We start from the raw sequence: 13,888 nt of genomic DNA on the forward strand, positions 1-13,888 counted from the left end.
AACAACAAAAAAGACAAAAAGACAAAAGACAAAAAAAAAAAAAAAAAAAGGCTTCTGAAATTCCTTCCAAGTTTGTCAGCCTCCTAACCTGAGTTTCAATAAAACCTGATAGAGTTGAGTCCTAACAGACCTATCCAGCTCTTGTGTCCCAGCTGTGTGAGTCACTTCATGGCTCTGGGCCTCAGCTTCCTCATCTGTGAATGGGGGAGAGAAGATAGGATCCAGCAAATAATGTATGTTATTCACACTCTACTAGCAAACAGCCAATGCTCCACCAAAATGAGTTCTTGCCCTCTCTTCTCGAGAATCCTGGCAGAGAGAATCTCTGTAAGAATAAACAAAGCTTGTGAACTAAAATATAAGCCCATATTTGGTTCAGCTCTACTGTTGATCTATCTTCTTTAAGGTGTCCTGGTCAAGGACATCCTCAGTCATATGAAGAATGCGACTCAACCATCAAACCGCAGAAAGCTCATCATGTATTCTGCAGTGAGTATTTGTCTCCATTTAGCATGCATTTGTTCAAGCGGGTGAGCTCTTTCAGCAGGGTGGAGGACTCATCCTCTTCATCATTATCTCCCTGGTGCCCGGTAGATGGTGGACACCATGCTCAAGCTTTTAAAAATAAACACAGAACTCTAGCCCTCAAGGAATTTACATCTAATACTGACAAGAAAATAAGTAAGCACACAAATACCATGCAAAGCAGAATAGCAGTGTCATTCAGGCCAGTGCTTCGCTAAGTCAGAGAAAGGAAACATCACTTCTGTTCCAAACTAAAACCAGAACAGCAACAGGAGAGGAAAAGTGGGTTAGGAGGAAATCTGAGTGTAAAAGACTTGATGGTGGGGAGTTCCCATTGTGGTGCAGTGGAAACAAATCCAACTAGCATCATGAGGGTTCGGGATCGATCCCTCGCCTCACTCAGTGGGTCTGGAATGCCACGTTGCGGTGAGCTGTGGTGTAGGTCACAGATGCGGCTCGTATCCCGCATTGCTGTGGCTGTGGTGTAGGCCGGCAGCTGTAGTTCCAATTCCACCCCCAGCCTGGGAACTTTCATGTTCTGCGGGTGCGGCCCTAAAAATTAAATAAATAAATAAACCAAATAATAACAATAAAAGACTTGATTATGAGCTAGAAGGTGGGCGGGGGGCAATGGTATGGAAGGTAAGCCCCAGATGAAGGTGATGTTTCAAGCCTCGATGACTGGAAGAAGGGTGGACCCATTAACCACGTGGTCATGGGCCAGGGGAATGTACTGATTAGGCAATTGGGTTTGAAATGCCAGGGGCATCCAAGTTGGAAACTTCAGCTGGCAAAGTAGATAGAAGACAGAAAGGGAAGGAGAGCTACAGCTTGAAGCTAGAGCTACCTTTGGGTGCAAAAAAAAAGAGAGAGAGGGGGACCTTAGAGAAGACCTCCACCTTGGAGCAGAAGCCGGGGAAAGAGACATTGTTGAGGATGAATTCTAGAGCTGTAGCAGGCACTGAAATGGCTTGTCTCAGAGTCTGGGATGAGCAGGGAAACAGGACACGGGGGGCTGACTCGGGCCCCCACTCACTTCCCGAGGACAGAGGGTTTCTCAGATGTGGTTTGGCTGGAGAAAGCCATCGTTTTATTCTGCAAGAAGATGGAAGATGTAATTAAAGATACAGTGGTGTTTATTTATCATCCGCACTTCTAAATTACCATTTAGAGAAAGGGTTCATGGAGGGAAGGGCGCGTATAGTGCCTCTCGGAGAAAGGTAGGCCTGAAATTAGTTGATTCTTTCAGGTCTAGTTTCTAATCTGGTTTCCAGTTCTAACCTGTGTGACTTCTGGCAAGTCATCAATCTGTAATAACTTTTTTTTTCCTCTAGTAAATTGGTTCTAACCCCTTTTGAGTATGTATATACTGCCATACAGTTTAGAAAACCGAATGGTATGCCCATTTTGTACACATAGAAGTTGGGGATTTCTTAACACTAGACAGCTAATCAGTGGAAAAACTGGCCCTAAAAAGCAGTCTCCATGCCTTCCAGCCATTCTGAGAGAAAACTTTTTTTAAAATGTCTTTTCCAGGGCCACTCCCGCGGCACATGGAGATTCCCAGGCTAGGGGGTCGAATCGGAGGTGTAGCTGCCAACCTACGCCACAGCCACAGCAACGCCGGATCCTTAACCCATTGAGCAAGGTCAGGGATCAAACCCGCAACCTCATGGTTCCTAGTCAGATTCGCTAACCACTGCACCACGACAGGAACTCCCTGAGAGAAAACTTTAACAATTATATTTAAGCTACACTCTATTTCCTTACATTTTATTCGCCCTAAACATTTGTAATCTCATATACTCTTCCACAGCTTTAAAATCACAGATGATGCTAATCTATAGACAAAGTTTAATCTAACATTAATGTGTTCCAAATTATTTTAAAATCTAATGAAAATCAATTAAATAGGCTAAAGCAGAGATAAGTTCTACTAGGGAAAGGCATGGAACCAAATCAGACTTAGTTCAGATTGACTTTCTTCCACTTTGGAGATAAATGACATAAAGAAAATTACTTAATTTCTTTGGATCTCAGTTCCTCTTATCTTTTAAAAGACACGATGATATGTATGTAAATCTCACTGCCCAGCACCCCACAGAACAAAATTAGTCTTTTCTGGAGTTCCCACTGTGGAGCAGTGGGATCAGCATCATCTCGAGAGCCCTGGGCCACATGTTCTATCCCCAGCCCCACATAGTGAGCTGAGGATCCGGCGTTGATAGAGCTGAAGCTTAGGTCACAGCTGCTGCTCAAATCTGATCCCTGGCCAGGGAACTCCATATGCCGAAGGGCAGCCAAAAAAGAAAAAAAATTTTTCTATATCTATTTCTTAAGTAATTAAGAAATTTAATTGAATCAGAAACCATCATGGTGCTCTAGAAGAGCTAAATGCACACCTATTGACTGTAAATTTGAACCAGAGGTTAAAAATCAAAAATGTTTGTTTCAAATCTCTGTAGCATGACACTACCGTGAGTGCCCTACAGATGGCGCTAGATGTTTACAACGGAATCCTTCCTCCCTATGCATCCTGCCACTTAATGGAACTGTACTTCGAGAAGGGGTGAGTGTCCAAGAGGCGCTTTTCAAAATTAGTAAAATTAGTTCATACTGGGCCCCAGGTTTTGTCATTATTATTGTTGTTGTTGGCCTAAGGGTCGTTTTATCTATCTGATTGGTTTGATTTGGTTTTATATTCAAAGGGAAGAATGGTAGTACATAGTACTAATCAAAGTACAATATCTTTGATTAGTCATGACTCCTTTTTTCTTAGTAGTCATGAAGACTTTTACTAGGAAATAACATACAGTCACAGTAGATGAAAAATTTGAGAGAAACATCCTAAGCAACAGAAATTGATTTAAAAAAAAAAAAGATTAAGAGGGAGTTTTGTGGCACAATGGGTTAAAGATATGGTGTTGTCACTGCAGTGGCCTGAGTCACTGCTATGACACAGGTTTGCTCCCTGGCCCAGGAACTTCCACATGCCACAGGCGTGGCCAAAAATAAATAAATTAATTAAAAGATTAAGATATTCTAAGAAGGATGCAGATGTTACATTGCTTCTTGGAAAACACGGGCTGGTAGAAGATGCCAAGAGAAAATTAGGTTTGTCGATGGTTATAAATAATGTTCTTTTGGTTAAAGACTTAATGCCAGATGACTTCCGGCATTTCACATCCACCAGGTTGGTTTCACTTTGTGATCTGGCTTAGCCTTTCTCAGCTGACCACGGCTTGGCTCAAGCCCATGACAAAGGCCAAGGTTAATGAGACCAAATGTCCTAGTTTACCCAGAACTGGAGGGGTTCCCATCACATGTGAGTGTCATTGTTAAAACCAGGAAAGTCCTGGGCAAACCAGGAAGGGCTGATCACCATAGCCAAGGTCATATCAAAAATTTGTATCTGCTATGACACTGGTTTTCTCCTTGGGAGGAAGAGACCTCATGGCATAAGAGCAAGGAAGGAGTTGAGTTAGGTCAGGGACTCCAGAGATTTATTTCAAGTTTAGCTGGGAGGTGCATTTGCTTTCCCCTCCAGGCATTCACAATAAATAGCTGCGGGAAGGACCATCTTGACTGCAGTTACTCAGGGCCCTGTACTCAGAAGAGCCTGTACTTGGTTTAATGATGCAGTGTTGCCATCTTGAAATCCATCCTTTGTTGAACCTGGGTGCCAAGCACAATGAAACAGAACTAAAACGTGGTCTTAGCGAGCTTTGCTCTCAAACGTCTAGCATCACAATGGAGAGACAATACCCATAGCATAGAGAATATCCAAATAAAGCCAAAAATGGGGCTGAGAAGACTGTGAACATCAAGTGCTCTGTCAGGAACAAGTCCTAGGGAAGGCTGGTTGTAGGTATGGAGTTAACAAATCCAGTGAAAATTCCAGGATCACTTCTCAGAGTAGGCACTGTTTCATTGGGGCAAGAAATTACCTACTTTCCTTGGGCCTCCCTCTTCTCTGTTTTCTGTACCCCAGTAGTCCCGAGCCTGCTTTTATTTTTTTAACACCCCAGAGAAGTATCAAAAGTTAGACTTGATTTTATTTTTTGTCTTTTTTTTTTTTTTTTTTTTGCTTTTTAGGGCCACTCACGTGGCATATGGAGGTTCCCAGGCTAGGGGTCCAATCAGAGCTGTAGCTGTTGGCCTACACCACAGCCACAGAAATGCCAGATCCGACCTACACCACAGCTCATGGCAATGCTGGAACCTTAACCCACTGAGTGAGGCCAGGGATGGAACCTGCATCCTCCTGGATACTAGTCGGGTTCATTAACCACTGAGCCATGACAGGAACGCCTAGACTTGTTTTTAAATTAGGAGCAGGGAGAATCTAAGTTAACAAGTATAGGCACATGTGCACATGTGCCTGCCTACAAATTAGGTGATCCTGAGTGAAAGGTGATCCCTCTTTATCCCTATGAGAAAATAGAAAAAGAGAATTTTTAGATTTTTTTATCCATCTTAAACACATAAACTTTTAATGCCGTAGATTATATAGTTAAATATATTCTTAAAGTATTTCATTTTTGGTTAAGTACATAAACTTGAAATCATATAATATGTAAAATAATTCACTATGTTAAAAAATAGTGTTTCTTGGTGTTCCCATCGTGGCTCAGCAGAAACAAATCTGACTAGAAACCATGAGGTTGCAGATTCGATCCCTGGCCTCGCTCAGTGGGTTGAGGATCTAGCGCTGCCGTGAGCTGTGGTGTAGGTCACAGATGTGGCTCGGATCTGGCATTGCTGTGGCTCTGATGTAGGCTGGCAGCTGTAGCTCTGACTATACCTCTACCCTGGGAATCTCCATATGCCAAGGGTACTGCCCTAAAAAAAAAAAAAAAAAAAAATGCTTCTTCCCACTTTCCTATATTATGAAACATTTTCTCCAAACTCTTTGTATGCACCTTAACTTGTGTCTTTACCACTAGAACCAATTTTGAATCCCCTAACATTTGCAGCAATATAGATGGTAACATGTCATGCTAATTGAAGTTAGACAGTGAGACATCAAAGTCATATGTTATCACTTATATGTGGAATCTAAAAAAAGGATACAATGAACTTCTTTGCAGAGTAGATACTGACTCACAGACTTTGAAAAACTTACGATTTCCAAGGGAGACAGGCTGCAGGGTTGGGGAGGTTCGGGCTGGGGGTTTGGGATGGAAATGCTACAAAATTGGGTTGTGATGATCATCGTACATCTATAAATGTAATAAAGTTCATTGAGTTAAAAACATTTTGAATCCCCTAAAACTGTTTTCCAAATATGTTAATTAATAAAAGTAATTTGGGCTGCTGTACAGATGAACCTCAAACCTCAGAGCTTGACTCAATGGAAATTTCTTTCTCCTTCATTTAACAGTCCAGTGTAGATGTTCCTGGCCAGTAGCAAGTGACTCGCCCATGAGGTGATTCCCTCATGGTGATTTGGGGACCCAGGCTTCCCTCTTTTGGAACTAAAGCTTTCAAGAGTGCTCTGCTCACCTGCAGGCAGCTTGTAGGAAGGGATGTGAGGGTGAAGAAGGCAATCTGCTAATCAGGCACCTCAGCCCAGAAGGGCCATATGCTCCTTCTGCTTACATTCTACTAGCTAAAACTAGTCACTTGGTCCCTCTAAGTGTGGGGCAGTCTGGGAAGTGCACTCACTTCTCAGCCGTGAATCTATCCTATGGAAAGAGAATCGTGAATTTGGATGGACTATTAGTCGTCTTTGCTTTATGAGATAAAAGATGTTATCAAACAAGTTATTTTATGTTCATATAATATTAGAACAGTTTTTAGAAACACATAAGTGAATATTTGTGGTCACAACTCTTCATATGGCTTTTTAAAGTGATTTTTTAAGCCTTCTTTATTTTTTTATTACATTTTATTTTATTTTATTTTTTATTTTTATTTTCTGTCTTTTTGCCTTTTCTAGGGCCACTCCCATGGCATATGGAGGTTTCCAGGCTAGGGGTCCAATCGGAGCTGTAGCCACTGGTCTACGCCAGAGCCACAGGAACGTGAGATCCGAGCCGCGTCTGCGACCTACACCCACAGCTCATGGCAACACCGGATCCTTAACCAAGTGAGCAAGGCCAGGGATTGAAACCACAACCTCATGGTTCCTAGTCGAATTCGTTAACCACTCAGCCACAACGGGAACTCCTAAGCCTTCTTTATAACACCATCCCAAAGTTGCAATTGTGAGGTTACTACCCTAAGAAGAATCACTAAATTCCACTTGAATTTCTCTCCTGCCTCTTTGGCAAATGACTGCCAGAGGCATCTCCTACTGGATTTACAAGGTTGATTCTGGCCAGGGGTCTTTCCTTAAGCAGTATGTTGTTTTTTGAAACAAAGTAGTGAGAGAGTCCTCCTCAACGTAAGCAAATGTAAGGACTTGAATATACACCCACCAAATCTTTCTGAGGTGTTATTTTAATAAGTCTTGGAGTTCCTGTCATGGCTCCGTGGTTAACGAACCCCACTAGTATCCATGAGGATTCAGGTTCAATCCTTGGCCTTGCTCAGTGGGTTAAGGATCTGGTGTTGCTCTGGGCTGTGGATCAGGCTAGTAGCTGCAGCTCTGATTTGACCCCTAGCCTGGGAACCTCCATATGCTGCCAAAACAAAACAAAACAAAAAAAACAAAGTCTTCCTCTATTTTTGAGCACATATGTTATATGTTATTCAGTTCTGTGTTTCTGGCCTGGTTAAGGAGAGAGGGTAGATACATTCATTCAGGGGGAAGACTGAAATAAATATCTAGAGAGAAAAAAGAGCAAATGAGAAGCATGAGAAGGAGAGAATAGAAGAAAACCCACCCATCCACCTGCCCCCTAAATCTTTCTCAAAGGTTCACCAAATCACCCCCAAATATTGCCTCTTAGCTCCTTCTCCAATGAAGCAGCCCAGTCCTAGCCTTCTATATCCCTGTTCATCTAACAAACCAGCCCTCCCAGTCTGGCCCATGTGCCTCAATCCCCCTCTTCCCACAACTAAGTTGGCTACTATCTGCTTGTTCCCATAAATTCTTCCAACTGGTCCTTCAGCTGACAACTTACAGACCAGGTGGAAGGAAATTCAATGGCAGTTCAACAACACAGAACTAACAGAGCTCTTTCCTCTACTTCCTCCCCCAGGGAATACTTTGTAGAGATGTACTATCGGAATGAGACTTGGCATGAACCACATCCCCTCACGCTACCAGGATGCACCCCCAGCTGCCCTCTGAAGAAGTTTGCTGAGCTGGTTGCCCCTGTGATCCCCCAAGACTGGTCCGCAGAGTGTGCCACGAGCAACCATGAAGGTACCAAGGACGTTATGCATTAGGGTACATGAGTAGCTCTGCAGAGAGGGCAGAACACCCTTTCTCCGGGCAGTTGGTGCTTTGAGAGTATTACTTGGCCTCACCCCCATCTTTGAGAGAAATAGGTTTGAGGTGATAATGGTATGTTTCAGAGACCCCAACTTCAGGCAACTTCTACCTTTCCACCTGGCCCTGCCCCTACTTGCCACAAACGTCAACCTCTATCAACACAGGAGACAGTCCTCAAACAGAAAGCATTTACCTGGGATCAAAGAATCATAACCCAGGGCACACACATCAAACTGAAACAAAGTTAGAAATGTGAGAGTGGTTCTGAATACCTTCCAGAAAAAATCTTACTGGAATGTTGAAATATGGGTGTGATATCTGTTCTGATATTTGTATAAGGCTCTGATTCTGGTATCTTCAGAAAACCAAAGCAAACTCACAGGTTCTGCTGAAACTACTTACAAGAAAAAATCCTGTTCAAACACTCTTTAGAATCCTGTAGATTTGCATGTGCAGATGCAACACGTCTAGAGAATAGCATCTTATGTTACCAGCATGAATAAAGATGAAATGGTGTCTAGAGATGGTTTCTATGGACGCCAGAGTCCAGAACAGAGGCTTTCTCTCGTCTAGTTGATCATGGGTTTATGCGTTTGTTGTGTTTATTTCATTAACACATCAATTGATGTGTTTATTTGTGTTATTTCTTTTCCAAGAAAATATTTGGCCTTGGGGCCATCATTTAATAATCCTTTCTCCTCCATGCATGTAAGCCAATGTGAAACAGTGAATAAAGTCATTATTAGGAAGTTCAAAAGCATTGCTTTTGTAATGCTTTTTAAAGTGTGTGTGGGGAGTTCCCATGGTCATCGTCGTTGCTCAGTGGTTAGCGAATTCAACTAGGAACCATGAGGTTGCGGGTTCTATCCCTGGCCTCACTCAGTGAGTTAAGGATCTGGTGTTGCTGTAAGCTGTGGTGTAGGTTGCAGACGCGGCTCGGATCTGGCATTGCTGTGGCTATGGCGTAGGCTGGCAGCTACAGCTCCGATGAGACCCCTAGCTTGGGAACCTCCATATGCTGTGGGTGCGGCCCTAAAAAAATAACAAAACAGATTAAATAAATTTTGAAAAAATAAAGTGCGTGTGTGTGTTTAATTAGAATAAAATTCCTGAAAGACAGATTTTAGGGGCTATTTTTTCTCATTAAAGTGTAGTCGATTTATAATGTTGTGTCAATTTCTGCTGAAGAGCAAAGTGACTCAGTCATGTATGTATAATTTTTATATTATTTTCCATCATGGTCAATCCCAGGAGACTGTATATAGTTCCCTGTGCTATGCAGTAGGAACTTATTGTCTATCCATTCTAAATGTAATAGTTTTCATTTGTTAATCCCAAATTCCCATTCCCTCCCACCCCTTCCTCCCGTCCCCTCTGGCAACCGCAAATCTGTTCTCCATGTCTGTGAGTCTGTTTCTGATAGGTTTGTTTGTGCCATATTTTAGTTTTTACATGTAAGTGACATCATATGGTATTTGTCTTTCTCCTTCTGACTTACTTAGAATAATAATTTCTAGCTGCATCCATGTTGCTGCAAATACCATTATTTCATTCTTTTTTATGGCTTACTCCATTCATCTGTCGACAGGCATTTAGGTAGTTTCCATGTCTTGGCTATTGTGAATAGTGCTTGGAATATTGTGAATATTGTGAATAGTCCATATAGGTGCATGGATCTTTTTGAATTGTAATTTTGTCCAGATATATGTCCAGGAGGGGGATTGCTGGATCATATGGTAGTTCTATATTTAGGTTTCTGAGGAACCTCTATACTGTTTTCCATAGTGGTTGTACCAATTTACACTCCCACCAACAGTGTAAGAGAGTTCCCTTCTCTCCACATTGTCTTGAGCATTTGTTATTTGTAGACTTATTACTGTTGTCCATTCTGACTGGTTTGAGATGGTGCCTCATTGTAGTTTTGATTTATATTTCTCTAATAATTAGTGATGTTTAGCATTTTTTTGTGTGCCTGCTGGCCATCCATATGTTTTCCTTAGAGAAATGTTTATTTAGGTCTTCTGCTTGTTTTTCTTTTTCTCTTTTCTTTTTAGGGCTGCACCTATGGCATATGGAAGTTCCCAGCAGAGCTACAGCTGCTGACTTATACCACAGACACAGCAACACCAGATCAGAGCCACATCTGCGACCTACACTGCGGCTCCCGTCAAGGCCGGATCCTTAACCCACTGAGCAAGGCCAGGGACCAAACCTGCATCCTCATGGATGCTAGTCGTGTTTTTAACCCACTGAGCCACAACTGGAACTTCTCATTTTTCAATTGGGTTGTTTGGGTTTTTGTTGTTGAGTTGTGGAGGTTGTTTGTAATTTTGGAGACTAAGCCCTTGTTGGTTGTACTGTTTGCAAAAATGTTCTCCCATTCCATAGGTTGTCTTTTCATTTTATTTATGGTTTCCTTTGCTGTGCAAGGCTTATAAGTTTGATTAGGTCCATGGGGGCTCTATTTTTGTTTTAGGGTTTTATTTCAATATAACAGGAGGGAAAATACTGATGTAAAGTTAAATTCCTAGCTTAAATGAATGTTCTAAGTTGAAAATGTATTTACTTTGGACTTGGCTACTTCAAATAAAGGCTAAGCTGATGGACAGCTCTGCTCCATCTATTTAAGATGGAACTGGCTGAGAAAATGACGTTGTGGAGAAGTAAAGTGATACCTACCACACAGAATAGCAAAGATTACGTCTTGTGACTCCAAGGGTTGCTATGGGAACAAGAGCTACCTGGATTTGGAAGGAGAGAGGCAGTAAAGAATGTCAGGGGAGGCTTCTTACAAGAGCTGACAACTATACCATATTAAATCAGTTTGGATGGAGGTTTCTTCTAATGGCATGGTACAAGGTGCTAAAAAGACCTTTATGAAATATGCTGGTGGCTTGAAGCTGGAAAGCAAAAGGGAATTACTTGGCAGAAGATTCAGGGTCCAAAGATATTCCCACAGGTTTCCTTCAAGGGGCCAATTTTATTTTTATTTATTTATTTATTTAATTTATCTTTTGCCTTTTTAGGGCCGCACCTATGGCATATGGAGGTTCCCAGGCTAGGGGTCAATCAGAGCTGTAGCTGCCGGCCTACACCACAGCCACAGCAAAATGGGATCCGAGCCTCATCTGCGACCTACACCACAGCTCACGGCAATGCGGGATCCTTAACCCAGTGAGCAAGGCCAGGGATCGAACCTGCATCCTCATGGATGCTAGTCAGATTCGTTTCCACTGAGCCATGACAGGAACTCCCAAGGGGTCAATTTTAGTGAGACAAAATGTCATCTCCACAAGAACATGGATTTTTTTTTTTTTTTTCCTTTTCTAGGGCCGCTCTCGCGGCATATGGAGGTTCCCAGGCTAAGAGTCTAATTGGGAGCTGTAGCTGCCAACCTATGCCAGAGCCACAGCAATGCAGGATCTGAACCTCATCTGTGACCTACACCACAGCTCACAGCAACGCTGGATCCTTAACCCACTGAGCAAGGCCAGGGATCGAACCCGCAACCTTATGGTTCCTAGTCGGATTCGTTAACCACTGCGCCACGATGGGAAATCCAAGAACATGGATTTTTATTTGTTGTGTTCTCTCCTGCATTGGTCCTCAGTACCCAGAAAAAACTGTCTGTGTCTGACATAGATTAATGTTCAATAAATATTTGCTCATGAATAGACAAGTTAGTTGCCTTTCCTCCCTGAACCTATTCGTTCTATTCTTGTTTGTTTGTTTGTTTTAATGGCTGCAACCATGGCATATGGAAGTTCCCAGGTCAGGGATCTAATCTAAGCCACAGCTTCAGAAACACCAGATCCATAACCTGCTGTGCCAGGCTATGAATCAAACCTTTGTCTCTGCAGCAACCTGAGTCACTACAGTCAGATTCTTAACCCACTCAACACAGTGGGAACACCTACCTTTTCTGTCTTGATTAGTAGCAATACCCAGTAACCTGGGCGTGATCAGGTTATCACTGCCTCCTTCATTCTCCACAGCCATTTGTCACCTCTTCTTATCAAATCTACTTTTTTTTTTTTGTCTTTTTTTGTGTCTTTTTCTAGCATATGTAGGTTCCCAGGCTAGGTGTCGAATCGGAGCTGTAGCCTCCAGCCTACGCTAGAGCCACAGCAACGCAGGATCCGAGCCACGTCTGCGACCTACACCACAGCTCATGGCAACACCAGATCCTTAACCCACTGAGCAAGGCCAGGGATCGAACCCGCAATCCCATGGTCCCTAGTCGGATTCGTTAACCACTGAGCCACTACGGGGTCTCCTCTTATCAAATCTACTGCAGAAAGTTTGTAGAATTCTTTTCCTTTGAATACCAACACCAAACATCCTATATCCAAGTAGAGTGAATTATAATTAAGCAGCAAAATATGTTAATAAAGAGAAAGCTTAGGGATTGGTGTGCTGGAGCTAGTGCATAGAGATCTCAAGACTGGAAAGTGTGTTCAGTGCCTTCACTTTGGTGGTTTGAAATTGGTCATGGAATCATGTGTGGGTATTTTCACCACAGAAATCAGTAGATGCCACAAATTAGAGTTTGGGGGTTGTGTTTTTGGTCCATTTTACCAGCACACCACTGGTTTTAGCCCATAGAAAGTTCGTTAAAAGTCTATAACATGAGGTGGTCTCCAACAAAGTGAATTCAGTACTCAAACTTCTTTGAGGAAAAAGGATTCAGGTTTTTCTCTAGGGTCTCAAAGAGTGATGTGAGAAGCAGCAGGTAAACATTTTAAGAAGACAGACTGTTCAGTGTTGGGGAATCCCTGGGACTAGAAGTGTCCCACTGGGCTGGATGCCCACTTGCCTTGGCACAGACACTATAAAGCAGCCTGAAGTGTGGAAGTTTGTAAGAGTTGACTGACTTTAGGAGGACCACCAAACTTAGCAAATAAAATTACAGGATGCCCAGATAAATTTGATAAATAGCTCTAACTGCTGAATTTTTATCTTATTGAGAAAGAAAAGGTGAATTCAAGACATTAATGGTGTCCTGAGAAAGCCAATAGAGGGAGCAGGACAAAACTATTAACAGGACATATCCTGTGCATACAGAATCCCTGACAAACCCTACTCCTTTGGGTACTTCCATCCATAACATTCTACCTGTGCTTATGAGCAGTGTTTTTACCAAGTGCTGGTAGATCCAGTTAACTTCATTCTCATATCAATCAAATTAACCAGAGCCGCAGTTCTCTTGTGGCACAGCAGGTTAAGAATCTGGCATTGTCACTACAGTGGTTCAAATCACTGCTGTGGCTCAGGTTCAACCCTGGCCTGGGAACCTCCATATGCCGTGGGCACAGCCAAAAAAAGAAAAAAAAAAAAAAAAACATTAACCAGAGCCTATGCTGGGAAGTTCGTGATAGGTCCGAGTTTCATACTGTATTACCTGTAAATAATAAAATTCTTTTTTAATAAAATGGACTTCCTGTCATGGCTCAGTGGGTTAAGAACCTGACTAGTATCCATGAGGATGTGGGTTTGGTCCCTGGCCTCACTCAGTGAGTTAAGGATCTGAGATTGCCATGAGCTGAGGTATAGGTCGCAGATGCAGCTTGGATCCCACGTGGCTGTGGCTGTGGTGTAGGCCAGCAGCTGCAGCTCCAATTCGACCCCTATCCTGGGAACTTACATATGCCACAAGTGCAGCCCTGAAAAAAAAAGAAAAGAAAAGGCTTCTTTAATTCCAAAATTTACACAGTCAGACCTTCTTCACCAGCCCTCTCCTGACCCCATCTCAATCTCCAACTCCAATTTTTTTCATAGTAAAGAGATTTACTGGTAAGAAGTTCCAGTTTCCTCTCATAATATTTGTAATGCTGAGACTCTGCTGCATATAGACACGGCTGGGATTCAACCAAGAGCTTTTTTAAAGGCAGGATCCATACCTTTTTCCTCCTTGAATCTTCAGCCAATAGGCAATGCCTAGAACCTGGTGCCTTCGATCAATACCTGTTAATTAAATAA

General features: G+C 42.5%; 1 protein-coding gene across 2 annotated transcripts in view; it reads left to right on the plus strand.

The window, feature by feature from the left end:
* ACP3 (acid phosphatase 3) overlaps positions 1 to 13,888 on the plus strand; it is a 99,498-nt gene that overhangs the window by 31,512 nt on the left and 54,098 nt on the right. For both annotated transcript variants that reach the window (XM_084989672.1, XM_021069456.2), the window contains exons 8-10: positions 407 to 489; positions 2,991 to 3,094; positions 7,674 to 7,840. In XM_084989672.1, the coding sequence (XP_084845798.1) occupies positions 407 to 489; positions 2,991 to 3,094; positions 7,674 to 7,840 (354 nt within the window). The remainder of the gene's footprint in view (positions 1 to 406; positions 490 to 2,990; positions 3,095 to 7,673; positions 7,841 to 13,888) is intronic.

This window comes from Sus scrofa, chromosome 13 (genome assembly GCF_054392235.1).
Source record: "Sus scrofa isolate SSC_HxYL_T2T_F1_AM1 chromosome 13, Sscrofa_HxYL_maternal_Yorkshire_Landrace_v2.0, whole genome shotgun sequence".
Taxonomy (NCBI): Eukaryota; Metazoa; Chordata; class Mammalia; order Artiodactyla; family Suidae; genus Sus; species Sus scrofa.